The sequence below is a fragment of the Acanthochromis polyacanthus genome, chromosome 10 (assembly GCF_021347895.1).
Source record: "Acanthochromis polyacanthus isolate Apoly-LR-REF ecotype Palm Island chromosome 10, KAUST_Apoly_ChrSc, whole genome shotgun sequence".
NCBI lineage: Eukaryota > Metazoa > Chordata > Actinopteri > Pomacentridae > Acanthochromis > Acanthochromis polyacanthus.
The window spans coordinates 29,343,869-29,371,514 of NC_067122.1; the positions used below are offsets into that span (position 1 = coordinate 29,343,869).

At 38.2% G+C, this 27,646-nt stretch overlaps 2 protein-coding genes across 2 annotated transcripts; both read right to left on the minus strand.

Moving 5' to 3' along the window:
* Positions 1–5,513: 5,513 nt before the first annotated feature.
* Positions 5,514–11,894, minus strand: eif1ad (eukaryotic translation initiation factor 1A domain containing). Its single transcript, XM_022218704.2, has 5 exons — positions 11,727–11,894; positions 11,243–11,361; positions 10,021–10,129; positions 6,476–6,584; positions 5,514–6,380 (listed from the first exon to the last, which is right to left on the minus strand). Exons 2-5 carry the CDS (start codon positions 11,327–11,329, stop codon positions 6,143–6,145), a joined length of 543 nt encoding a protein of 180 aa, XP_022074396.1. The 5' UTR covers positions 11,330–11,361; positions 11,727–11,894; the 3' UTR covers positions 5,514–6,142.
* Positions 11,895–13,920: 2,026 nt separating this feature from the next.
* Positions 13,921–26,371, minus strand: ctsf (cathepsin F). Its single transcript, XM_022218701.2, has 14 exons — positions 25,970–26,371; positions 24,680–24,790; positions 22,499–22,580; positions 20,466–20,527; positions 20,216–20,288; positions 18,143–18,256; positions 17,849–17,997; positions 17,658–17,754; positions 17,462–17,542; positions 17,159–17,278; positions 16,862–16,926; positions 15,387–15,477; positions 15,204–15,262; positions 13,921–14,542 (listed from the first exon to the last, which is right to left on the minus strand). Exons 1-14 carry the CDS (start codon positions 26,198–26,200, stop codon positions 14,468–14,470), a joined length of 1,410 nt encoding a protein of 469 aa, XP_022074393.1. The 5' UTR covers positions 26,201–26,371; the 3' UTR covers positions 13,921–14,467.
* Between the last annotated feature and the right edge of the window lie 1,275 nt (positions 26,372–27,646).

Sequence of the window (27,646 nt, forward strand, 5' to 3'; positions counted from 1 at the left end):
AAATACGACTCAATATTCCGTTTCATTGGTGGGCGGGGCTTCGGAGCCTGCCAGTGCACAATAAAGCTCCTGCCCATCACAATAAAGCTCTTGCGCTGGCATTCATAGACAGACTGACTTTCATTGTATTGCCTGCCCCCACTGCACTTCCCCTAACTCTAAATCAAAGCAAGTCGTGTACACAGTAATGACAGTCATAACCAGTGGTGTAGTCTAGTTTTTTCTACTGGGTATACTCCAACCTCATAAACCAAAGCCAGGTCAGGTTCTCATATATGTGCGCGCGCGCGCGCACACACACACACACACACACACGCACACACGCAGCAGCAGCAGCTCCTTTATTTCAAACTACCAATTAGATACTTATAGACATTATAGCGTCAGCAGCTCCTCCTGCCATCAGGTAGAGCTGATGTTTCCTCTTCATCAGGTAGACCTGGTGTTTCCTCTCCATCAGGTAGAGCTGATGTTTCCTCTTCATCAGGCTCCCTTTCCTAAATGTTAACCTTAGCTCCAGCTGTAGTGTTCCCTAAAGTGGCAGTATTCACAGGACAAGCAACAGGCTTATTAAAACACTGAAATAGTTTCATTTACCTTTGCTTTCTTTTTCTTATTTTTTCTCCACTGACTGATGTTGGGTCATTAGATGTTCTAGACTCATGTCCCTCTTCTTCTAAGCCAGGGGTATTCAGCTAAAATTCAGAAAGGTCCAGTCAGCAAAGGTCCAGAACATCATAATGTCTAACTTGAGTTACTGTGATATATGCTGATGTAACCTGGTAGTTTTATTAGAGTCTGCCTGTAATCAAAAACTGACCGTCAAATAAATTCAGTACGGTTCAAAAACATTTTGACATTTATTAATAAATAATTTATATGTAACTGTATATCTTAAAATAAAGTGCAGAACTTAAAAAGCATGACTGAACAACCTGAATCAACTTCTATACATCTTTAACAATACATAAATCTCATAAATGTAAACATTTGAACACTTTTACATTTTCGTCTGTCTCATATCACTCCCCTAATATCTCTGCAGCTTAATGGGAGAGCTGAGCTGCTGCTTGTTTGAGCCGTTCTCAAAACATATTTTGATTATGTTCATAGTTGAGAAAGCTGCCTTACAGCTGTTTGCTGAGCCAAACATGGTCAGCATGTGACCACAGTCTGTCCTCTAGAAATGTTTAAGGCACAAAAGATACGACTCTCAGAGTCGATGCTTTGTAGTGAATCTGAAGAGCTGACTCCTAACGTATTTAATGGAGTATGGAGTTTAACACTGTCCTAGCAGAAAACATGTTACTGGATCCTAGATTAAAGAAGCTTGCCTTCAGTGACAACAGAGCTGTTGATGAGAAACTTCAGAGAATAAGAGCAGCAGTCTGACACCTCCACCATTAGAGGACCAAGTGGACGAGGAACCTCAAACTTCTGCTGTGTGGAGGCTCTTTGATGGAAGAGCTACAGGAGATGATTCAGGAGAAATCCTACAGCTGATGTGGTAATGGAGGATCATATCTAGAGGAAGCCCTCATCCAACCAGCAGATGACCCACTGAGCTGGAGCAGGACAAGGCCTCAGTCTGCCCCACCTGGTGAAGGTGATGGAGGAGAGACAACTTCTTCCATCTGAGAGAATCTTCTCAAAAACACGGCAGATATTCACTGAAAGAAGAAATGTATCAGCCCATCCAAGCTCAGCCATCTGATTTTTCTGAATGTCAGCCTGCTCTGAGGACATTTATACTGTTTGAACACTGAGTCTGGTTCTGTTTCTGTTCTGGTTCTGTGGGTTCATGTGCAGAGTTTTGTTCATTTATTTTTTGTGCAAAAAAGTTTGGTTGAAATAATAAACAAAAGCAAGAATACCTGTTTTTGTAACAGAGCAAATGTACAAAATGAGTCAATTATAAGGATTCTCATAAAAACACTGAATGAAAAAGAGTTTGTCAAAACACAAACGATTCATATTTGCCAGGTTAGGAAAAAACATGAGGCTACAAAGAATAATAAATTAGGAGCCGTTTGGGAGCCGAAAGAACCGGCTTTTCTTTGGAAGCAGTGCCAAAAGCTCTCTGAAAAGAGCCGAACTTCCATCATTACTGTCCTCTCTGTCCCTCATCTCTCAGCTGCTTTTTGAAGGCAGAGCTGCGATGCGATTCAGCGACGTCATTGGCTGAGTAGCGTCACGTGGAATGCCTGAACTCGTACATAATTGGTCTGTACGTTTCTGAGCCGATAGACCAATGATAAACACTGGAAAGCTGCACCCTGCACCGGTAAAATAGAAGCGACCTGTCAAATTTACACCCGTATAGACGGCGTCTGGGTCCGGATCCGGACCGCGGTCGGCCTTTAGTGAGCCCTGTTCTCAGCCAGACACCTTCCCCCGTCCCATACAGCTTCACCGCTTCCTGACACAGAGAAAAGTGAACGTTATGTCAAAAAAACATACTAATACATGTGTTTGCGCATTTTTAAGTGGTTATATGGAAATTCGGGACCTTTTCTAGTGGGTATAAGGCGTATACCTGCGTGTTTACACCCCTGGGTATACGTATCTTTGCGCATTTTTAAGTGGGTATACAGAAATTTGGAAAATTTTCTAGTGGTGGGGTGTATACCTGCGTATCACGTAGACTACATCACAGCTACATGTATGACGTTTGTAGCAAAAACATAAAAATAAAAAACGCGTGAAAATCATTTTAATTTTCAAAGTTAAGATGGATTAAATGCGCTGTCAAACAGCGCTGAGTGGAGCGGCTGACCGGACCAAGACGGCGGCCGTATTTCTCGCTGCACAATACCCCGAGCAGCGTTGACCTGACCTGGCTTTGGTTTATGAGGTTGGAGTATACCCAGTAGAAAAAACTAGACTACACCACTGGTTATGACTGTCATTACTGTGTACACGACTTGCTTTGATTTAGAGTTAGGGGAAGTGCAGTGGGGGCAGGCAATACAATGAAAGTCAGTCTGTCTATGAATGCCAGCGCAAGAGCTTTATTGTGATGGGCAGGAGCTTTATTGTGCACTGGCAGGCTCCGAAGCCCCGCCCACCAATGAAACGAAATATGGAGTCGTATTTTCATTTTGGGGGTGAAAACGAAAAAACGAAAAAACAAACCGTTTCCTGTTTTTTTTTTGTTTTTTTGTTCAAAACGAAAAAACGAAAAAACGAACCGTTTCCTGTTTTTTTGTTTTTTGCTCAAAACGAAAAAACGAAAAAACGGCTTGATTTTTTGTTTTTGCTTGTGTGTTTTATAGCCGGGAATCAAACGGATAAAACGTACCTTGTCCGGAGATTAGCCCTTTAACTGATGTTCTCATATTTGAGAAATTTAAGCTGTGATGGAACTATTTCCTTGCAGAGGAAAAAGAGATGGTGGTGTTACTAGAAAGTGCAACACCTTTTATTTTATTTTTTATTTATTTTTATCTTTTTAAGTTTTCTAGAAACTGAGGTAAAATCTACTTTATTCTTTGTATTCTGTTGTGCAAAACCTGCTGTTTTTCCACATAATCAAAACAACCAGCCTTTATCTAAATGTGAGAACAGATGCAGTGTAAAGTCATGTACCAAAGGTAGAGTTTGTTTGTACACGTAACAAGGTAGGGTTTTCCAGTTAGCAGATGCCAAAAAAACTCTACCAATTTCCTTGATGTCTATTAATTTGACAAGACAGCTTAACTGATGACACCAACCTCTAGTTTGTCAACTTCATGCATTTTAAGTTCAGATTTAAGTTCAGTGTTTTATTCACAGTATTAAACTACATCACCTGTTATTATGTAAGATTAAAACCCATCTTCATCATATTTGTTCTATTTGGCAGTTTTATTATTGTTAATTATTAAAAATACAACAATTTAGCAAATATTAGTAATATATTTCTAATTATACTATCAGTCAAAAGTTTGGACACACCTTCTCATTCAATGCTTTTTATTTACTTGTATTATTTTCTACATTGTAGATTAACGCTTTTTGTTTACAACATAATTCCATATGCATTCTTTTATAGTTTTGATGTCTTCAGTATTAATCTGCAATGTAGAAAATAATTAGATAAAAACCACCCAATAAGGTGTGTCCAAACTCCTGATAGTGTGTATATTTAATTAAGTATCCATGCTTATACAAAATCATTTAAGCTGAAACATTATTTTAATTACTAAGTTAGTTCACAGAATTATTATCCTCCTAAACATACAGAACTTGATTAATGTCTTGTCTTTTAAATCATGTCATCTAACTACCTAGTTTCTCATCACATGAGAAACGTCAGAAAAAGGTTCTTGTAGAACTGGTTCCACTGACAGTAGGAATATTCTGCATGAATGTGAGAGCTTGTGAGTTAATCTCTTGGGAATCAATGTTGTAATAAGGAAAATATGTTTGTTTTCATACCAATTCTTGTATTAAATCTGCAAAACTCTGTGTGGGAGGCATGGAAAAGAGGATACTGAAGCTGCTGAAGGTCGACAGCATTTTGGTGTCATTTGGGCAAAAATTCCACACAAACCTCTCAGCATGTTGGAATTCAAGAGGTCTGAAAGGAAGCTAGACGTATCTGCTTCCTCCTGGCTCTGTTTTCTGGCTTTCGGAAATATGATACAGAAACAGAAATTTAAAGTTGAAATATAACTTACCAAAAATTTGATAAGGTCAAAAAATGTTAATGCTCAAACTAAGATTTTTTATGTTGCTGTATACAATCATGGGGTGAAATCTGAAAATGAGTGAAATCTGCTGGATGGATCCTCATCCTTTACTAAAAAGCCTTTGAAACATCCTTAACTAAGTCAGAACATGGATTAAAGTAACAACAAACGGAATGAAAAGTGATCAAAAATCAATCCAAAGATAATGCACTAAGTCATTACTTGTAAGCAACCAAACATTGCAATGCATGACATTATAGAGCAGATATGGAATACAGAATACATTCTATCAGGAATATACTACATATCAATAAAAAGGTTGACAGAAATATATACATATATATATATATATATATATATATATATATATAATAAAGTTTGAGTTGCTAATATTAAAAATTTCCGTGAATAAGTTAACTGAGACATGCTGTCATTCCATCATGTCATTTCTATTGTAATGAAAATACAAGAAAAATATGATTATATTCGTAAACTAGAGATCTAATCTTTTATATGATGTTTTACATGTTGTGATTGCCATGAGTGAAATGGCTACAACAACTACATCAAATTTCAGGTAAAAAAGAACTAAAAAATACGTGGAAAATGTCGCATGTCTGGGTAAAGTAAAATGTAAAAGTACAGAGAATGAGTGATCTCATTTTTACCGCTCAGTCTCATTCAGGACATAATAAAGGTTAAAAAAACATCCAGTGGCATTTTGTCGTAGGGGGGCTGCATGGTGGGCGATCTGGGCTCCCAGACTATAAATCACTTGACCATCTTTGCTTTTGCTCTCTGCCTGCTACACCTTTAAATTAAAAGTGATGACTCAAACAATTAACTTGTTCCAAAACTTTAATCAAACCTAAATCTGAAACTTGTTAGGAAATGTCAATAGAACAGCAGCCGTGGTGACAAAATAACTAATAGAAAGTCAGCTGAGACTGGAACTTTACGACAGGATGTTTTAAATCATCAAAGCCTTCATTTGAAAATCAACACAATCAGAATGATTCAGTGAAAGAATGAAGCAGTGAATGACTGCTTCTGCCTGCTATGATAAACACAGCTAAAATGCAGTTTTTTGGAGTTTTTAAATGTATTTGTTTTGTCCTATGGAGGATAAATAAATGTTCTGTGCATCCTGGTTGTACAGTGTTCTGGTAAATGAGGACACAATTGTGAGAAGTTGTCACCATGAAAACTGAAGACAGAAGGAATGTATTCAGTGTGGATTGTTGTCAAATTTCAGCTTCATTTTCACATTCCAGATTAAATCTTACAAGCAGGAATTATTGAGTCCATTAAGCGAGCTCGGCCACTGAACGCCTCCAACTAGCCGTGGAGCTGCAGAGGAAGCTGCTGCATGAGGACCTTTTCAAATCACCGTCGTGTCAGTCCGTGATGAGCAGAGCACAATGATCTTCATAAATCTAAATTGTCCGTTCTCATGCTCAGTGCTGCAGCTATGAACTATTCTCTGTCCTTTTCTCCTCGTCCTCATCCTCACTGTCCTCCTCCTCGCTCTCGCTGTATTCGTAGTTACAGCGGTTGGTATTTACAAACAGGTCGCTCTCGTCGTCTTCGGAGTCGCTGACCTCCTCCTCCTCCTCCTCCTCGTCTTTCTCCTCCGTCTCTTCCTCCTTCTCCTGCTGTTTGTTTGACTTGTCCTGTGCTGACTGGTCCTCCATGAAGCCCTCCGGCCTGGACAGAAAAAACACAACACACTCAATTACACTGGACAAAATGAGGCTGACTAGGATTTTTTTGACAGTGCGTTTCTTTGTGTTTCGACCTACCAGAGCTGCTGCTTCTGCAAGTATTGAATGTGATCTTTGTAGAGAATAACGCTGATCTCTGCCTTCACCTTCTCTCCTTCCTCTATAGGATCTACAATCACATAGTCGCCTGAGAAGCACAAGAAGGAACAAAAATGTCAACCAGAATGTAAAGGTGGTTGTAACAAAGAGAGGTCTGAGTGAGTACTGGCCAGTATAAATCACATTAATGGCTTGCTCTGGCTTCCTATATTAGTTTATTAAAATCTATTCTCCAGGGTTCCTTCACATTTCCCATATCATAATTCTAAACATTGTCAGATTCAAATTTCCAGAATTCTGTGAAGATTTTTTGACCATATTTGACATTAAATATAAATAGTTGGGTGTTTAATATTGATAAGATGGTTTTAACACTGATCGGTTGCATTCTGACTACCTGAGATACTACGTTCTTTTGTTGTAGTTGGCATCACTCATGGCAAAACATCTTATTCAAGCTGCAATGCTAAAACAGGAGCAACAAGGCTTAGCAACATCATCTCTGCCAAAGAAGACCGCATGATTTTCTCTTAATCTGCTGAATATAAGAGCATCATATTACAGCTGCCCCATATTTTTTTTAGTGTCCTTTAGAAATAAGATTGAAGAAGAGCTGGAGAAATTTACCTGCATAACTAAGATGAAAACCATACAATATAGATGTACAGTGCCTTGTGAAAGTATTCGGCCCCCTTGAACTTTTCAACCTTTCGCCACATTTCAGGCTTCAAACATAAAGATATAAAATTTTAATTTTTTGTCAAGAATCAACAACAATTGGGACACAATCGTGAAGTGGAATGAAATATATTGGATATTTTATACTTTTTTAACAAATAAAAACCTGAAAAGTGGGGTGTGCAATATTATTCGGCCCCTTTACTTTCAGTGCAGCAAACTCACTCCAGAAGTTCAGTGAGGATCTCTGAATGATCCAACGTTGTCCTAAATGACTGATGATGATAAATAGAATCCACCTGTGTGTAATCAAGTCTCTGTATAAATGCACCTGCTCTGTGATAGTCTCAGGGTTCTGTTTAAAGTGCAGAGAACATCAAGAAAACAAGGAACACACCAGGCAGGTCCGAGATACTGTTGTGGAGAAGTTTATAGCCGTATTTGGATACATAAAGATTTCCCAAGCTTTAAACATCTCAAGCAATCATATTGAAATGGAAGGAGTATCAGACCACTGCAAATCTACCAAGACCCGGCCGTCCCTCTAAACTTTCACCTCGAACAAGGAGAAGACTGATCAGAGATGCAGCCAAGAGGCCCATGATCACTCTGGATGAACTGCAGAGATCTACAGCTGAGGTGGGAGAGTCTGTCCATAGGACAACAATCAGTCGTATACTGCACAAATCTGGCCTTTATGGAAGAGTGGCAAGAAGAAAGCCATTTCTCAAAGATATCCATAAAAAGTCTCATTTAAAGTTTGCCACAAGCCACCTGGGAGACACACCAAACATGTGGAAGAAGGTGCTCTGGTCAGATGAAACCAAAATGGAACTTTTTGGCCACAATGCAAAACGATATGTTTGGCGTAAAAGCAACACAGCTCATCACCCTGAACACACCATCCCCACTGTCAAACATGGTGGTGGCAGCCTCATGGTTTGGGCCTGCTTTTCTTCAGCAGGGACAGGGAAGATGGTTAAAATTGATGGGAAGATGAATGGAGCCAGATACAGGACCATTCCGGAAGAAAACCTGTTGGAGTCTGCAAAAGACCTGAGACTGGGACGGAGATTTATCTTCCAACAGGACAATGATCCAAAACATAAAGCCAAATCTACAATGGAATGGTTCACAAATAAACGTATCCAGGTGTTAGAATGGCCAAGTCAAAGTCCAGACCTGAATCCAATCGAGAATCTGTGGGCAGAGCTGAAGACAGCTGTTCACAAACGCTCTCCATCCAACCTCACTGAGCTCGAGCTGTTTTGCAAGGAAGAATGGGCAAGAATTTCAGTCTCTCGATGTGCAAAACTGACAGAGACATACCCCAAGCGACTTGCAGCTGTAATTGCAGCAAAAAGTGGCGCTACAAAGTATTAATGCAAGGGGGCCGAATAATATTGCACGCCCCACTTTTCAGGTTTTTATTTGTTAAAAAAGTTTAAAATATCCAATAAATTTTGTTCCACTTCACGATTGTGTCCCAATTGTTGTTGATTCTTGACAAAAAATTAGAATTTTATATCTTTATGTTTGAAGCCTGAAATGTGGCGAAAGGTTGAAAAGTTCAAGGGGGCCGAATACTTTCACAAGGCACTGTATATAATGGTAGTGTCGACAGATACGGACCCGTACCCGTAGCCTGTGGCCTACGGATACGGCACTTTCCCTTACCATAAATATTAATGAGACGTACATGAATATTAATGAGCCAGCTGATGAACGCGCTTTGTGATTGGCTGGTAATCCGACGTACATAAATATTAATGAGCCGGCTTGGTAATCCGAGTGATGAAGGTGCTTCCGTGATTCGAGGTGAATCTGCGTGCTGAGCCTGTCATATCAGTCATCTGCTGTTCTCTTTTCTATCATGCATAATGTCTTATAAATATCATTATCTGACTTTTTCACGGACAGCGATTTGGGGGTTGAAATCAGCACTACTATTAAAAATAGCAAAACTTTTTATTCACGTGACCCTGTTCTAATAAAGCACAAACAGCAAACAAAACAAATGGCGGAACTAACAGCCAGCAAACTACAAGTATTTTTTTACCTTCAAAAGTAGCGACAGACTATTACATATTAACAACCTAAACAAAACCCTGACGTATTTTCTACATCTGTCAACACAGACACTGCACGTCAGTCACTTTAATGTTAGCGGACTCTGTTGAATGGCTAAGTTACATAACCACAAACAAATCTCACAATATCACAGTAAATCGAGTTTGTGTTTTTTTTTAATTCATGCCTAATTAAAGAGCTGCTCCTCACCATTCACGAGTGTTTGTTTCATATTCGACATCCTTAACTTTATCTTGTAAATTAGCGTCCGAAATTAAATGGGAACATTTGCAATGGAGTTCGTCAGCCGCTTCCACCACTGAACGCGGTAAACTAATTAATAGGAACTGGACTTCAAACAATTTAGACACGGCGTCTAAAAGCGTAAAAACTGCAATGTCTAAAGTGTGAGAGGAAACGGTGTATTTTTGGTTAAATTATACAATGTTCGCTGTCAAAGTCATTCATATAAACTGCCTGTAATGTGCAGCAAATAGTAGTTAACCGGCGCCAGCTCTTCAGTGACCTTAACGGGTCCGTACCTCTAGTACAGATGGTACGGGTCCGTACCTGTAGCATCAACCGTATATAATACAACTTTACTTGAGTATAATAAACATTAAACTAAAGTTAGGATGCTAATAAAACAAGCATGAAAACCCAACAAACCCAAAAACATGCCACGAGAGCTGAAGTGGAATGTCATCAGCCACCTTTCAGTTTGTGTCACTGGAATATACTGAAATCTTAAATATAAATCAGACTCCATCAGGTACCTCTTTTGATCCAGATGTTCTTGCGGAACTTGGTGGGCATGCTCACCAGGAATGTGTCGCCCTGAGCTGTGACAGTTTCATGGAGGTTGTTGCCACGACTACCAGTAACCTGATAAAAAGCAAAGATAAAGAATGAAGGTGGAGTTAGAGAAATGTCTTGTGGTTTACTGAAATATGTGTTTTATGTCAGATTGTTTAAAAAAATAATTTCATTTACAAAGCACTCTCATAAACAAAGGTTCACAACATAATTAGAGAAAGCAAACACAGGACAAGCCAGACACTAAGGACAAATAAAGGGGAAATTAGGACAAAATTTAAACGACAAGACAAAGGATGCAAAAATACAATCCTAATAATTACAATTAAAATAATAAACACAATAAAAGCTTATCAAACAACAAAAGTATATCTCATAAAAGCAAGTCTATAAAACTGTGTTTAAGAAGTGATTTAAAATAAGTCAGTGATTCTGTGATCTTTATTCCTTCAGGGAGATTAAACCTTAAGTTTTTACACATTACAGGAAGAAGTCCCTTTTTTCAAATTATGGGATAATCCTCCACATAGTTCTCATGTTAACAGTAAAGAAAAGTTTATATATAGATATTTTAATTTAGGAAAGCATGTTTATTTTTTTCTGGATATTACATCATCTTTCTGAGAGTGACCATATTTTGATTATCAAAAACCAGGATACTCAACAATGAGATACTCAAAGCTTACTCAAAGACATCTTATAATTTCAGTACATTTAAAGTATGCCTCCTCTGTATGGCTAGAACACTGCTCTATTAATCTATAACCAAAGACACAAATTCAGACAGGCTTCTCAGAGGTAACTGTTTTATTATGACAAGTTTCAAAAATAACAAATGAAATAATGATTAAAAATACTGTCTCTTCTGTATTAAGAAAAAAATTCTGCTATATTAGCAATCCAACTTTAACAAAAATAGCTCTCACAAACTTACAAAAACTAATTAACAAAAACATCTATATCTTTAGTTTTAGGTCAATTTAGTGGTCCAATGAAAAACAATGAAAACCAGGACATTTTTTTTTCACTTAATTAAAAGCAATCAGGACATGTCACCCTAGTCTCAAAACCACTTCTACGGATATCCTCAGACCAGTCAGATTCCTTCAGTGATAATTAGGAAGAAAATTCCTGAAATGAAAACGGTCAGAGGTTTGACCCGAGAGTTCACACAAAGTTTACCTTCACAATCTGCTGGTTTTCTGTGGGTGTGACAAAATCTCCAAGAACCTCCTTAACAACGTGTTTGCGTTTGGTGGCCTGAGACATTATAAACGATGGAGTGCAGCTTCCTCTGCCAGCTGAGAAAGAGGACAGAGGTGGGTCAAAGTGTCTGTAAACTGCATTTCATGTAAAGGTTTGATGTAGTGAGTTAAAGATACACTTAAGAGTTAAATCACCCAGTAAGAGTCAATAAGTTAGCTTAACTTTACATCTAGCTAAACTCACCTGAGTTAGTTAGCAGTTAGTGACTTTTAACAAAACTTATGGCTGTGTTAGTAATTTTAATGACACCTATTACTTCACATTTCCTCACTGCTGACTTATCTTCAAACATCATCATCTAACTACATTCTGAAGTTAACATTAACATAACTAATAAGTTAACCGAATAAGCTAACATTAGCTATGCTAGTTTAACCACGTTAGCAGTTTTTATTACTACCTTGAAAGAAAGAGGAGAGTAACTGTTCGTGTTTCTGAAGCAGAATATGTGTCTGACCAGCAACGAGAAGTCACGGTGGAAAAACACACGCTGAAATAGTTTCTGTCACTGAAAGCAGATGTACATGCGTTCGTGTTTTCTGAAATCACTCGGATCAAAGGTTAACATAACACTTCCGGTGGCAGAGGGACTCGTTTTCAAAATAAGGGCTAATGTAAATTTATATTTCATTTATTGGCTAAAAGGCCGTGTAGTGATTGCGTAACATTTCGGATACAGCACACTGCATTAGAGTTTAACTTTTTAACTTCAGAATTTATGGCTTATAATAGTATAAAGTATGTATAAAATATTAATAAATCTAAAATCTTCTGCCAGCATGTCTAGTACTTCCGTGACTGGCCCTTTGCATTGTGGGAAATGTAGTTCTTGCTCAATCTGAGCAACATTCAAGATCACTAAGGAGGGCAGAAGAATTACATTTTAAAAAATGGTATAAAAACTCCAGGTTTGAGGCACTCAAGGTGGGTTTGAAAAACAAAAGGCCTTTATTTTAGGTGGGCAGAGACATTAACAAACACACAAACAAATAACGGCTAGAATTGTATAGAATAGCTACGATCACCACAGGTGTGCAACACATCTTATTTTCTGTCTCTGCCCTCTAGAGGCATCACACAAGCAGTACAACACATTGTTTACTGATCCAAGGCCTGACAGGCTGCTCCTAGTCAAGGATGGTGAAGATAAAGGAGAATAAAACCTACAATAGAAAGCACACATTTAGATTAGTCATTAGGATAATACCACATATGCAGATGTAGTATCAATATATAGTATCTTAATGAATGCAGTTAAGTGACACGTGAAAGGGGGGAAAAGTCAACTCAAGAGGACAGAAAACAAAAAAACAATAACCCTAATAAGTGACCCGGGTAATGACTATAAGAAGGCAAATATTAAAATGTGTGATCATAAAAAGGTTTATCATGTGTTTTTTTTACATTTCAGATGCAAAATTTTAATTACATGTGCAATGTCTCACTTTCATGTAAGATTTCTCATCCTCTCTCACTTTATTACCTCACCTTTATTACCTTGATTTTACCACTACCTCTGACATCTAATCAAAGCTTCAATACCTGAAACTCTTTGGGCTGAATCTTCCACGTAATGTTTGGCTAAAGGACAGTCCTAATTCTCAGGGCAAATATCATATCTATGTTTGGCCAGTCTGTCCTAAATGTCTTTCAGTTAACTCCACGTAGAAACAGCCACAAATGCATTCAAGTCAGGACATAACATAGCTGGTATTACAGTTTCTGAAACTGATGATAGGATATGTTTTGTTCCTAAAAACGTCTCTAAAAGTGTCAGTTTTCACCACATTCTTACAGTAATTTCAATTGTGAAACATTTCCCTTTGCATCGTGCAGTCAGACTGGAAAGCAGGAAGGTGACTTCTGGCTCTTTAACCTTTTCCTTTTCAAACCCACCTTAAATATGAAAACCAAAATTTTTTAGCTTTTTTTTTTGGTTGTAATTCTTCTTCCCTCCTTGATCATTACTCCCTTCCATGAACAGTGTGGCTTAAGATTTCAGTAGCATTTAATTATGTTCCTCTATTGAGAGTCAAGTGTGCCACAACTCGTGTTTTTCTTCACGATACTTCAAAATGTGTAAAAAAAAAATCTTGTTACCTTCACTTTCATATAGATCGATATGGTATTTAGACATTTGAAGTTGATTGTAGCTGATGACTGAAGTCATTTTATACACAATAAATGTTGCATTAGTATTAGGTGTTGATGTTTCTTAGGACTGATATGGGCCTAAAGTTGGTTGAAATGCTTTTATTTATATGTTTTATCTTTCAAAATCTTAATTGAAAACAAACTTTTAAGCATTTATCCTTTGGTTTTAATAGACATTGTTGGTGGAACATTGTTTGAGATTACAGAGAGAGGTGACTGCATAATAGGAAAAGCAGAGCATTCTTTTTTTTTTAAACCCAGTGTCAGTTTGTTTTTGTTTTTGTTTTTAAAAAAAAAAAAAAAAAAGCAATACCAATAATCAGAAAAATGCTGAATATCATATCTGATAAATGGCCAGGCTGAAAGTCAATTAGACCATTGTTTTTATTTATTAATCAACTGATTTATTGTTCCAATGTACATAAGAAACAGACAAACAATGGGATTTCACACTTTTTTATTCAACCTTCACTCATTCTTCACTGTCTCACAGCAGTTAGTAGAATTGCACTGCAGTTTTTATTGCGAATCACAATAAAGTCAAAACTCTATCTTTGAAAAAATCCTTTCAAGTACATAACATTATCACGAACACTGTTAACAAAACATCCAAGAAAACTGAGGAGAAGTCTAACTAGAACCAGCCAGACTTCAAGCACAGATCAGTTACTGGGAGTAGAGATGATGCTAAAACACAGCAGGAATAACAGAATGAACTGCACACTTAAAATCTAGTTTAAAATTACAATAAGGTTTCTCATCAGAGCTAGCTTCACTGAGCTGGTATGGTTTGGTAAAACTGACATGAGGTGTGAGGGTAGTAGCTGAAATACTTGGTTGGTTTAATGGAAAGGAAACATCAGTCGGGCTGCTTGTGCTTCTGATGATGATCTTCATGCAGTCTGAGAGGTGCAGCAGTGATGTCGGCTGGTAGTTGTAGTTTATGTAGCATGACGACGTTTGTGAGCTCAATGTGGTGTTGGTGGTTTAGTTGACTACAGCAGATGAGCACATCTTGTTGATGCCACATGCATTGGATCCCCTGTACAGGTAGTAGTAACCCTGTATGAGAGAGAAACAGGTTGTAAAAAGCACAAACTTTTATTTCACATTACACATTGCTGTACAAAACTGTTGTTAATTTTGTGCAGCATCTTGCAACTTGACAGAGCAACACCTTTAGGCTTTAGTCTCATCTTTCTAACTCATATCATCATCATTATCATTAATTTTTTCACAATAATGATGTACACTACCATTTGAAAGTTTAGAGTCTAACAGGCAATTTCATGTTTTCCATGACAACTCACACTGTTATTCATGGGCTAACATAACTGCACAAGGTTTTTCTAATCATCAGTTAGCCTTTCAACACCATTAGTTAACACAATGTAGCATTAGAACACAGGAGTGATGGTTGCTGGAAATGTTCCTCTGTACCCCTATGGAGATATTCCATTAAAAATCAGCCGTTTCCAGCTAGAATAGTCATTTTCCACATTAACAATGTCTATACTGTATGTCTGATTCATTTATCTTCAATGAAAAAACTGCTTTTCTTTCAAAAATAAAGACATTTCTAAATGACCCCAAACTTTTCAACAGTACTGTACACTGCTGTGCAAACTTTAAGCGACAACTTTAACTTAAATATCAGTATGGGAGTTTTACTTGATGTATTTTAAGTAAAATCTTTGCCAGTAGGTGCTGGAGCCTTCTTTACCTGCTCTCCATAATCCTCCCCCCAGCTGTTTTTGATGGCCCAGAAGGGGATACCTTTACCTGAAAACACAAAAACGTCCATACGTGTCACTTAACTTCATCCTGCCGCCTGATTTACAAACTTCCAATTCTTTCCATTGTCATTACTAAGGAGTGAGGATGACAACAGGATTTAAATACTTACGTTCTCCATATCCCACCATCAGCACAGCGTGGTCGATCATCCAGGGGTTGCAGAAGATCTTCAGAGGGTGAGACACACCCTTTCTGTAGAACTACAGGAATTCAACAGATAACTACAGTGAGATAAATGTGATTGGGTGCTGCTGATCCTTCAGTTCTAGTGAAAATCAGAAGCATCTTGAATCTCTTTATGTCTAGTTTACTTGGAGGTGACGGTATTTAATTCTAACATTATTATAGCAGTAGTCATTAATATGTATTATAGTTGTAATATTATTAATAGTATTTTTATTATTTGTAATAATAATATAGCACTTTTGTAAAGAATTACAAAGTGCTTAACAAGAGACTAAATAGTAAATCATGCCAAATCTATAGAATAACAAGAAAAAAACAAACGTATAGAAAGGAATATACCAGTCAAACCGTTATCAGCATCAGTGGTGGGAACATTTTTAAGATTCTTTACTTAAGTAAACATACCAATAGAGCAATGTAAAATACTCCATTACAGGTAAAAATCCTACAACTACCAGCACAAAAATGTGGCTTTATTACAGTAAATTTCCTGGTTTGGTCCCTATGACTTATTATAACATTAGATTACTAACAGTGAAGCATCGGTGTGCCAGCAGCTCGTCACATCATTATTATTATTAGAGGAAAGAAGAAAAAAAATCTGATACACCAATCTGTTTTCATTTTTTGGACCTTGTTCTTAATCTCTGGTTTTTGGTGAGAAATTAGATCATTGCGATGAAACCATGTGAGAAAAAAAATCACTATTTGGTGGGACTGTTTACAACTCATACATATCTGAAATCCAACTTGACTAGAGGCCACATATGGTACAAACTACTGGTTCAACCTTTAACAATTAACTTTATTCTAAAGCTTATTTTTATATGTATTATGATCCATTGTGTGAAATCTTCATCTTAACAGTAACTACAGCTGTCAGATAAATGTAGTGGAGTAGAAACTACAATATTTCCCTCTGAAATGTAGCTGAGTAAAAGTGTAAAGTAACATAAAATGCAAATACTCAAGTAAGGCAAAAGAACCTCAGAAATGTACATAAGTACAGTGCTTGAGTAAATATACTTAGTTAGCAATTAACTTCATCTTGCAGTTTGATTTACAAACTTCCGATTCTTTATGTCCTCAAATCTGGAACTCCCCCCGAGTACCTGAGAGCTCCACAGACAGTGGATGCTTTTAAAAAAGGCCTAAAGACTTTTCTTTTTAACAAAGTTTTAACCAAACATGCCCCAGAATGTTTCTATTTTTTATTGTTATTTTATCTGACTGCTCTGTTTTTATTTCATGATTGTCATCTTAAATGTGGCACTTTGAGATTTCGCCTAAATGAAAAGTGCATTACAAATAAAATGCATTATTATTATTATTATTATTAATATTATTATAAGCATAGGATGCATTAGATTTGCAGACGCATTGCACTGACAAACGTACCTGCATAGCAAAAGCATTCAGAGCAACAGAGATCGGTCCATTCTCAGCCAACCAAGCAGCAATGTCTGAGGAGGAAAAAATCTAAATGAATCATTTATCAGCCTTTTTTTCACACTGCAACACACTGCTGCATGCTAAGACACATCCCTGTGTTTACATCACTGTTTTTGCATATGAACTCTGATTAGTGTCTAACCACTCTCACATGTACTCATTCTTGCTGTGAATATGTGAGCTTCTGCTGACATATTTCTCTCCTTTTTCTTCGTCATGTCTCTATTTCTTCCTCCCACTCACCCTTCTCATCTTTGGACAGCTCCACAGAGCTGTTGATGTAGGCGACTACCTTCCTCGTGGTGAAGTCACACTTCTGCTTGTGCCCGGTGTAAGAGTAATCAGTTTCAGTCTCCACACCACCTTAACCACACACCAGAGACAAACATCAAATGATGTCATGTTTGTGCTCAGCTTTCGTTTTGATTTTCAGAAATCCCTTTCCTTAAATCTCAGGCCTGTGGAATCCTTTTCCCTGTCATCAAAAATAGCCAAAACAGAAACCAGATGTTTGAAAATGGTTGGTTGAGCACATCGGTTTCTTACCCAGCTTCTCAATGGCTTCATAAGCGTTTGATGGCAGGCCTCCTCTGCACGCCTGGTCCAGCCCATCACAGTCCACCAGCTCTGTGAGGAACAAAGCAACCCACCAATCAAACCATGATGTTCTTTCTTTAGGCACATGAGAAAGTTACTGAATAACTGTCATCTGTGTTTGTTCAGGTCTGCAGATGTGTGTTACCTTGTTCAGAAAGTGACAGCAGTGTTCCATTCTTCAGGAACCACTGGCCTTCAATGTTGCCGATGACAGAAAAAGCCCAGCATGATCCACACATGCCCTGTGAGACACGACCCAGTCAGCACCACGGCATTATTCAGTCTTTATTAAAACCTTATTTACGGTCACTGTCTCATAATTAACTGTTTTTGCACCTGGTTCTTAACAGGACCGACAGCTCCGTGATCACGCCAATCCCAGCTGTCAGGGGCAGGGCCTTGGGGCGGAGTGGCTGGTTTCATTGGTCGATGGAGAGTCCACTGACTCAGCAGCGGGTTCAGGTAAGTCGAGCGAAACTCCTCCTCTGTAGAAAAGCAGAATGAGAGCAGACAGATCTTCATGTCACTTAAGAAGATGTTTCTGAAGCAAAGCTGAAGCAACACATGAAAAGCAGAAGGAGCATTTCCTCTTTGGAAACTGTGGAAATAAATGCACAAGCAGTCACGCACCAGTTAGGTCGCTGAACTTGGTGACTCCATATTCAGCTGAACCTTGATCCAAAGACTGGAGCTTCTCAGCAGTTTTCAGGTTCTGGTGGAAGATGCGCAAACGACGGTCGGCCTCTGCAAAGTCAAAGACGCACAATTAAAGAATCATCTGACACTTAATGAAACTCTGTTTTACTGCCTTGTACATTAATTTTACATTTTAAGTGACACTTGCACATTACAGTCAGTGAGTAGGTGCTTTCATCTGGGCTGATTTTGAAAGTATAACAACCTTTCATTCCCTTAACATCCTTTTTTAAATGTATTTTAGAATGCGTTGGACACCCCAGTTCTCCTCCATAATAAATTCATTTTAATCTTATATTCAGCAAATCCACCCACAGTATTTGTCAAGCTAGAAAGTCAGCATCACTCCTGAATATTTTCTAATCTTAAAACTGGAGTGTGGAACTTTTAAGTATAAAGTACAAGTAGATAATACAAATGAAATTACATTCAGGCCCTTAGCAAACACAATGCTGAGTAAATCTATGGGCAGAAATGTAGCCACCAGAAACTGAATTTAATGATTTATATTTGAATTTGCTCAATATTTACGCTACCATTAAAAAATTTGGGGTCACTTAGAAATGTCCTTATTTTTGAAAGAAAAACATTTTTTTAATGAAGAAAAACATTAAATTAATCAGAAATCCAGTCTAGACATTGTTAATGTGGTAAATGACTATTCTAGATGGAAACGGCTAATTTTTAATGGAATATCTCCATAGGGCTACAGAGGAACATTTCCAGCAACCATCACTCCTGTGTTCTAATGCTACATTGTGTTAACTAATGGTGTTGAAAGGCTCATTGATGATTAGAAAACCCTTATGCAGTTATGTTAGCACATGAATAAAAGTGAGAGTTTTCATGGAATACATGAAATTGCCTGTTAGACCCCAAACTTTTGAACGGTAGTGTACATATATCATTAGTGTGTTTATATATTGCTCAACTTAACCAATTGAAATTAAAATTAGAATGTAAACCATTTCATTTGAAAGTGTAGTTGTTAAACTCAAAGTGTATTCCTATAAACTTAGAACCAAATGTAATAGTTTGGAATAGACTTCTGTTTCTCTGAAACTAAATTTGATCCTTTCTGAAAATTCAACTGTCCACATCCAGTTTTCACTACTAAATTTAGTCCCTCAAACTCAGATTTGGTTCTTCAAATACAAATTTGGTTCTTGAAATTTAGATTCGGATTCTGTCACACTGTGCCTCACATTTATGCATGAAATCTAAATCTCTCTGTAGTTTGCAGTGTTACCGAGTTTTAGATCATTACTACACTGGTATGTCAGGAGCGATGCGTTTTACATTAACCAGCAGTGCTTGATTTGCCAGCAGAAGCAACTGCAGCTACATCAACTAGGAGCATAGAGGAGTCTATGAGGAAGAAACTAAAAAGACTCCAAGACAAGCTTCTGATGCTCTAGATAACAAAGAAACTTGGCATTCAGTGGAATAATTACAGCATTAATAAAGAGATTGATAACGTTGACAGTGTTTGTGTAATTACTCTCGAAGCCAGAAGAGGGACACAAATGTTCAATCTATGTCTGCACTGCAGGTTTAAGCAACCCAGCAGTTTTTATCTGCTCTTCAACAAAGGCAAAACACTGTCCCTATATATTTCTACAAAACGGAGAATCTGATCTGTATTGACTGTTTGACATGTAAATTACTGAAGACCTAAGACATAAAATAAAACAAGTACAGCCTTTCCTTTGTATTTGTGTTACAGTTTGCCATTCATCCTGGTTTACCTGTTGATCTTATTATTTGGATTTCTAAAACTGTAGTCCCGTTTATGTGGTAATATTTATTCATATCTTATATTATAAACAACTAATAAACAAGACATGCCCAGTGATTCCAAAGGTTTTGGTTCTATGGAGGTTATTGAGAGTACGTTTGTGTTTTCATACACAACGGGCTATGGGTACAGAAAGTACTGAGTGTGTCGACAGGAATGCGACACACTACTGCCCCACTGTCTGGTATGTACAAGGTATGAATACTCACCCTCCTGGCTGCTGTAGTCTTTATTATATCTAACCATGAACTCTTTAAACTGGCCCAGCAGCTCCACAGACTCCTAACAGATAAAAACAGACAAACACACAGAATCAATAACCTTATCATCAACCTTAAGTTCAGATTGAAAAAATCAGATTACACAACAAATTGATTGCATCAGCGGATAACAAGACAGAACTTGTAATGAGTATTTTGTTGTCAGTCCTATTATTGATCTGAAGATGATTATTTTTACCTCCAGGGGCTGACTGGTGGATGGATCCTCCACCTTGTTGGTTTCTTCTACCTCAAGTTCAGCTGATGACAGGAACAGGCAGAAAAACATGTAAGTGTTAATGCAGCTAACATCTCTATGTGTGCTTCATGTGTTTAAAATGTCACTGACTACATGGTTGACTATTTTTAAGTCAAATAAATGCTATGTAAAGACTGAAGAACACTTTTTGACATGGTTCATCATCTTTTAAGTCTCAGTCACAAACTGGGACAACAGTGAGTCTTACATACGTCATGTTGTTGCATAGATTTTGTTCTGTTTACATTTAGACATGGACTTGTCACTATTTTACCCTCATTCATCTGTCTGATCAGCACAACTTATTAACCACATTTGTAAACATTAGTGTTACATAATATGAAGGTCAAATTTATCAAACTGCACTAACTGGTTAGTTTGTTCAGTAATGATACTGCAAACTGGCATCTGGTTTATGAGCTCTAAATAAATGAAATGCTGGTAGTAACTTTAACATTTCTACCATTAAAAAAAAAATCTGCATTTCATGGATTTAAAATGACTCTATAGATGATCTACTGTTTAAATTTATTCTGAACCTTGCAAGGCTGATACACTTAACTGTTTGGGGCTTTAGAGTGTTTAACAAAGCAGGACGTAGCCATTTTAATTTATTTAAACCTGTATTTTTTTTCCAGCAACAGCCGAATCCACTGCTTGCAAAAAGATGTCTAATTGTATAGAAGTCTAAGAGAAAATGACCCACTTCTCACTTGATTTGTTGATTTGTTAAACAGAGTTTATGGGTTCCATAGTTAGTTTCAAGTTTCCTTTTGTACAGAATGATATGCATTAAGTATATTTTGGCTCAATTTAGAGTAAAACAAACGACAAAGCAGAGTTTGCTTTTGCACACAGCTACCTTGTGATTGACAAGTTACTACCATGGATATGTGTGAGGCTTCTAACCGTTCTCTGTCAGATCCCCCCTTCATTGATCATGTCTGGTTTCAAATGACTGATATAGTGGGTACGCTGACAGCTCAGCCAGCAAAGCGGTGACCCATAAACAGGGGCTATAGTCCCCGACGGTTTGAATCAAGCCCATAGCCATTTGCTGCATGTCATTCCCTCACTCATTTACCCATATTTCCTGACTCTCTCTCCATTGTCCTATGCATAATAAAGGCCTTACTTAAAAAAAGACCAATAGTAAGGTCAAAAATCCAAACTCGAGGCTTCCAAACTATAGATATGTCCATCTTTTAAACAAAGTCTGCTCATCATTCATAGAAGTTTATGAGTTTTTGCTAACCGTCTTCTTAGTATTCTTGAATGTTGATGCCGTGGGACAGATCTGTGCTTTTAAAGCCAGTAGAAGCACCAAAGAGCTATGTTCTTTTCCTTTACACTCTCATTCTACCCTTCTTTAAACTAATATTTCCACTCACTGACTGCCACCATCCTCTCTTGCACTTGCATTGCCTCGGCTCCAAGACCTGTGGATCTGGGCTGAAGCTAACGGATTAATACAACTCTGGACCACTGTGGTCGTCCACTAATGTCACTTTAAGGGGATTCTAAAGGGAAACCATCCCCTGTGGTCAACAGTTTGTTGTTCTCTATATTTCTCCAGTCTAGGAATGTCACTCAGCTACTCTTTCTCTCTTCTAAGCACATGGCCTACTTATCAGCATTTTTAAAAAAAAATGCAGTGGGTGGAGTTAGCTTAGAGCTGCACCTGAAGTTACACTTTAAAGATGAATTTGTATACGTGCTTCTTCAGTTTAACCAGTTTAATTCGGCTGGTGTCATTCTGCTGCAATAACACTAAAACTAGCAGATCAGCATAATTCTAGTGAACCAAGACCTCCTGAGGTAAAATACCATTGCAAAGGAAAACCACCTTTCCTTGTGAGCTGCAGCAGTGTAGTTCAGCTCTGTTTTGCCCCCAGAACTGTTGTAACCTGAAGCCACGAATCTCACATGCTGAATGATCAATCTGTTTGACTGCTTCCAAGCTGCTGACTGACCTTTAGGCTGGCACTTCTGTTTGAGCAGGGTTGAGGTGCCCTGCCAGGGAATGTCCCAAACTTCAAACACGCATACTTCAGTCTGAAACAACCAAAAATTAAAACAGAGGACAGCATTAACAGAAATTCAAGTCATATGCAATATACACTGCTCAAAAAAATGTAAAATCTAAGTACTACATTAAGTTAGTCAAACACGTGGAATACTGATCTGGTCAAGTAAGTAACAGAGGAGGTTTTTAGTCAGTTTCAGCTGCTTTGGTGTTCATGAAATTAACAACAGATGCACTAGAGGGGTAACAATGAGACAACCTGCAAGACAGGAATGAGTTTACAGGTGAAGGCCACTGACATTTTTTTCCTTCCTAATATTGTCTGACTGTTTTTCACTAGTTTTGCATTTGGCTAGGGTAAGTGTCACTTCTGGTAGCATGAGGCGATACCTGGACCCTACAGAGGTTCCACAGACAGTCCAACTCCTCCAGGATGGCACATCAATGCGTGCCATTGTCAGAAGGTTTGCTGTGTCTCCCAGCACATTCTCAACAGCATGGAGGAGATTCCAGGAGACAGGCAGTTACTCTAAGAGAGCTGGACAGGGCTGCAGAAGGTCCTCAACCCATCAGCAGGACAGCTATCTGCTCCTTTGTGCAAGGAGGAACAGGATGAGCACTGCAAAAGCTCTACAAAATGAGCTCCAGCAGACCACTGGTGTGAATGTCTCTGATCAAACAATCAGAAAGAGATGGAATGAGAGTGGTCTGAGGGCCCAGCGTTCTCTAGTGGGCCCTGTGCTCGCTGACCGGCACCGATGAGCTCGGTTGACATTTGCCATAGAACACAGGAATTGGCAGGTCCACCAATGGTGCCCTGTGCTTTTAACAGATGAGAGCAGGTTCACCCTGAGCACATGTGACAGACATGAAAGGGTCTGGAGAAGCCATGGAGAACGTTATGCTGCCTGTAACATTGTTCAGCATGACCGGTTTGGTGGTGAGTCAGTGATGGTGTGGGGAGGCATATCCATGGAGGGATGCACAGACCTCTACAGGCTGGACAATGGCACTCTGACTGCCATTAGGTATCAGGATGAAATCCTTTTACCCATTGTCAGACCCTACATTGGTGCAGTGGTCCTGGATTCCTTCTGGTGCACGACAATGCCCGGCCTTATGTGGTAAGAGAACTCATGCAGTTCCTGGAGGATGAAGGAACTGATACCATTAGCTGGCCCCCATGCTCACCTGACCTGAATCCAATAGAAAACCTTTGGAACATTATGTTATGTTCCATCTGACACCATCAGGTTGCTCCTCAGACTGTCCAGGAGCTCAGTGATGCCCTGGTCCAGCTCTGGCAGGAGATACCTCAGGACACCATCTGTCGTCTCATTCAGAGCTTGTTCCGACATCGTCAGTCATGCATACAAGCACATGGAGGCCATACAAACTACTGAATACCATTTTGAGTTGCTGCCAAGGAATTTCAGCAAGATGGACTAGCCTGCCACATCAGTTTTTCACTTTGATTTTGGGGTGTCTTCAATTTAGCCCTCCTGAGGGGTTGATAATTTTCATTTCCATCAAACAATGTGGCATCTTCTCATTCCTAACACATTATCCAGTCCATATCAATGAAAATATCCAGTTTGTTTTTCCCGTATTGAAATATGATGTGTTGTCAAAGTGTTCCTTTAATTTTTTTGAGCAGTTTATATATTCTTAAAGTATGCAAAATCATGAGTGGACCACTCATCAAACAGAGCTAGACATTTCTGTTTCTTGTAAACAGCTGCATTTACAGCATATGTTTGGTTCTTTGACTTTTATTCAACAAAGAAACAGAAATATAGGTTTATGTGTTAACCCTTATGTGCTCATGAATGCATGTGGGCATGAGGCATGAGTGCGCTGAGGGTTACTCCAAGTCAAATTCAAGTCACAAGATCAGATGCCTGCTGACACCTCGGCTGAGCAAACACAAATACTTTGCTGCAACATTAAATCAATGCAGTTAGATGCACACACAAGCTGATTTCCACTTCTTAGTGAAATTCTACAACCATGTCAACAAGCTATTTTCTCTCCGTGGCTTAATCTCTTTATGTCACACACACACACACACACACACACACACACACACACACACACACACACACACACACACACACACACACAGTACCTTAAGTTTCTGTGACTCAGGATAGAAGTCACATGTCCTGAGCATGGCGGATTTCTTACACTGAGTGTTGCTCAGTTCCACTGTTACTGTGTAGCGAATACCCTTCACCAGCTGGAAGACAGATAAACACACATTTAGAATGGAAACTTTTCATTTACAAGAAGATATTTTGCCCTATTTCCTCAGATGTGATTTGGATAAACCAAAGCACTGCGCGTTCCTTAAGAACAAAGTCTATTTTCTTTTACTATAAACACACACACAAGAAAAGACATGAGAAGTATGTTTAATTAAACATTTTTTTCATTTTAATTAACTTATAACAGACTAAGACTTTGGTACATATATGAAATCTTAAAAGGGGCAACTTTCCCAAGATAAATGTTAGATACACTGACAGATAATATTTATTTATTTCACTAACCCTTTAATTAGTTCACTTTGAAACAGTGGACCCAGGACAAATCATAATTAGATGATAACATTAAAGTAGTTTTAATAAAACTGATATTTAATTGGCATCACACTACTTGGTGCTACAGCAAGTTAATATTGCACTACAATATTAGCTTTGCATAAACAGCTAGTTAGGCCTTTAGACAGATAATGTGTTATTGTAATATTATGTTACTGTATGAGATGATGGTGTGCATAACTTCGGTTTACCCTACTGAGGTCTGAATGGTCTTGTATTCAGACTGATCCTATTGTAAATGTATATTTATTATGGTGGTTTCTGGATCCTCCTTTAGCTGCATGGACACTCCACTGTTAACAGGCCTGATTACTCTGATGGATGCGCTGATAAATAACTGTTTAAGTGTTAAGCACTTTAAACTCAATGACATGATTTCCGGTCAGAATTTAAAAATAAAACATGCTGACAGAGGTCTACTGCGTGTGACTTTATTTTGTGACGCTTTTCAGAAAAATCTAAAATCAAAACAAACCACTAAGTTACGGTTTATTATTAAGATTTAACTGAATTCATTCCTTTTTTTTATTGTATAAACGTGAAAACTCGCGCTGCATCAACTTAATACTTTTATTTTGTTGTTAGTCTTTACCTTTCCCGTGTGTGTTTTTAAGCTAACTCTTCCTAGCTTGACGCGGCTTTAATTGGCTCCCGTTAAAGAACTGAGCTCAAACAACTGTTTTGTCACTGTAGTATACCGTTAAATAACAAATATTCCACTATCACAGCGGTATAATATGTCGATGTGAGATGACGACATGCTGTGAATGACCAAACCTGACGGGCTAAGCTAATGTACTCTGTACTGTCTGTACCTGCTTAGTTGCGGAGATGAACCGGCTGACTCTGCGGAGGTGCATGGCGTTGGAGCCCCGGTTGTAGCGCTCCTCTGCGTAAAGCAGCGCCTTCTTCAAGCCCGGATCTGATTCCTGCAGCCGGATCGGAGAGCCGGGAGGCCCGAACAGAGGCCGGTCGAGGTCCTCGCCGAGTCCGAGCACCGAGCCCAGCACCGCGGCCAGAGCCAGCCAGAGGAATACCAGCTCCATGTCGGCTCCTGTGTGCTGTCAGACAGAAGAGAGACCGATGCCCGGTCTGCGATCCGTTAAAACGGAGAAATGTTTGTTTTGGTGGGAGAAAAATCGATAGCAGGTCAACAGCAGCGGTGGTACAATAGGCACAACCTTGTTGCCAAACAAATCTGAGGCTGAGGGAGGAGGAGACAGTTGGTATTAACGGTGGGGGCGTGTTCAAAAACACAACACACTTCATTATTCATGTATTAAAAAGTCACATTATACATCTCTTATGACAAGTCACCTCACTGTTTATAAATATGATGCAACAGAACCTCCTTGTAATTATATCTGTATGTTTAACTTTATATATTACATTTATAGCCATTATAAACACAGCACACAGACAAATCTGGTACATCTGAGTTGACCCCTCCCTCAGAACATGTCTGACAATGTCTGTTTTTCTTTTTCTTTTTTCTTTTTTTGGAAGGTAATGAATCATACTAGACTACAACTTTTATATTATATAACTAATTGTGAAATCCACCTGGGGAAGAAGCACTCAAGTCACTTTGAGCAATACAAACATATTTATGTTTAAGATTAACTATATTCTCAATTGTAACGTTCGTCTGACTCCTAACTGCAACATGAATGTTACAATACAATATAATACAATACAATGCAATTCAGTACAATACAATGACTTTATTTATCCCCAAAGCGAAATTCAATTGTCTTGGGTCTCATCTGTTTACTTTAGAATTAAATATTCTAATTGCTGATGGTAAGAAAAATTTATTATTATTTCATTATTTCAATTTAGCCAATAGTAACAAAGAATTTGAGCGAGCTAGTTAAATGCTACAGCAAGCTACAATAGCATAAAGTAATTAGCTTAACCTAAAGTCAACTACATAATCAGTTATCTGGTGCTACAGTAAGCTAATATAGCATAACATTACTAACTTAACCTAATGGCGGCTAATTAGCTGCTTAGCCAGTGCTAATAAAGCATGCTAATAAAGCATAAAGTAATTAGCTTAGTCTAAAGTCAGTCAGTTGGCTAGTGCTACAGTGATCTACGTTACCATAAAGTTATTAGCTTGCCCTAAAGTTAACTAATTAGGTAGCTAGCTAGTGATAGAATAAGCTAATATAACATTTTGTATTACTTTAACCTAAAGTTAGCTAATTAGTTAGCTAGTGCTTCAGGATGCTAATATAGCATGATGTCATTGGCCTAAAAAGTCAGCTTGTTAGCTTTTCAGTCAGATACCTGTGCATTTTTACTGCTTGTTAGCTTTTGTGGTACTGTATAAGATGATAGTGTATATAATTTATCAGAAATGAAACACGAGCAAAGCTACTGGTATGAAAATCATTGATGTCCATGAGGTGCATCTTCCCTCTAAAGTCCTGTTAGTATATTTTCACATATTACAGAGAAAGTTTTATTTTTTGGTCAAACTAATA

What these genes read in the sequence shown, in the direction of transcription:
- ctsf (XM_022218701.2), bottom strand. Translation starts at nt 26,200, where the DNA reads ATGGAGCTGGTATTCCTCTGGCTGGCTCTGGCCGCGGTGCTGGGCTCG. An exon ending in GCTGTCCAAAGATGAGAAGG is followed by an intron (nt 16,927 to 17,158) that starts GTGAGTGGGAGG and finishes TTTCCTCCTCAG; the next exon opens with ACATTGCTGCTTGGTTGGCT. An exon ending in GATGGTGGGATATGGAGAAC is followed by an intron (nt 15,263 to 15,386) that starts GTAAGTATTTAA and finishes TTGTGTTTTCAG; the next exon opens with GTAAAGGTATCCCCTTCTGG.
- eif1ad (XM_022218704.2), bottom strand. Translation starts at nt 11,329, where the DNA reads ATGTCTCAGGCCACCAAACGCAAACACGTTGTTAAGGAGGTTCTTGGA. An exon ending in AAAACCAGCAGATTGTGAAG is followed by an intron (nt 10,130 to 11,242) that starts GTAAACTTTGTG and finishes GCTTTTTATCAG; the next exon opens with GTTACTGGTAGTCGTGGCAA. An exon ending in TTGCAGAAGCAGCAGCTCTG is followed by an intron (nt 6,381 to 6,475) that starts GTAGGTCGAAAC and finishes TTTTCTGTCCAG; the next exon opens with GCCGGAGGGCTTCATGGAGG.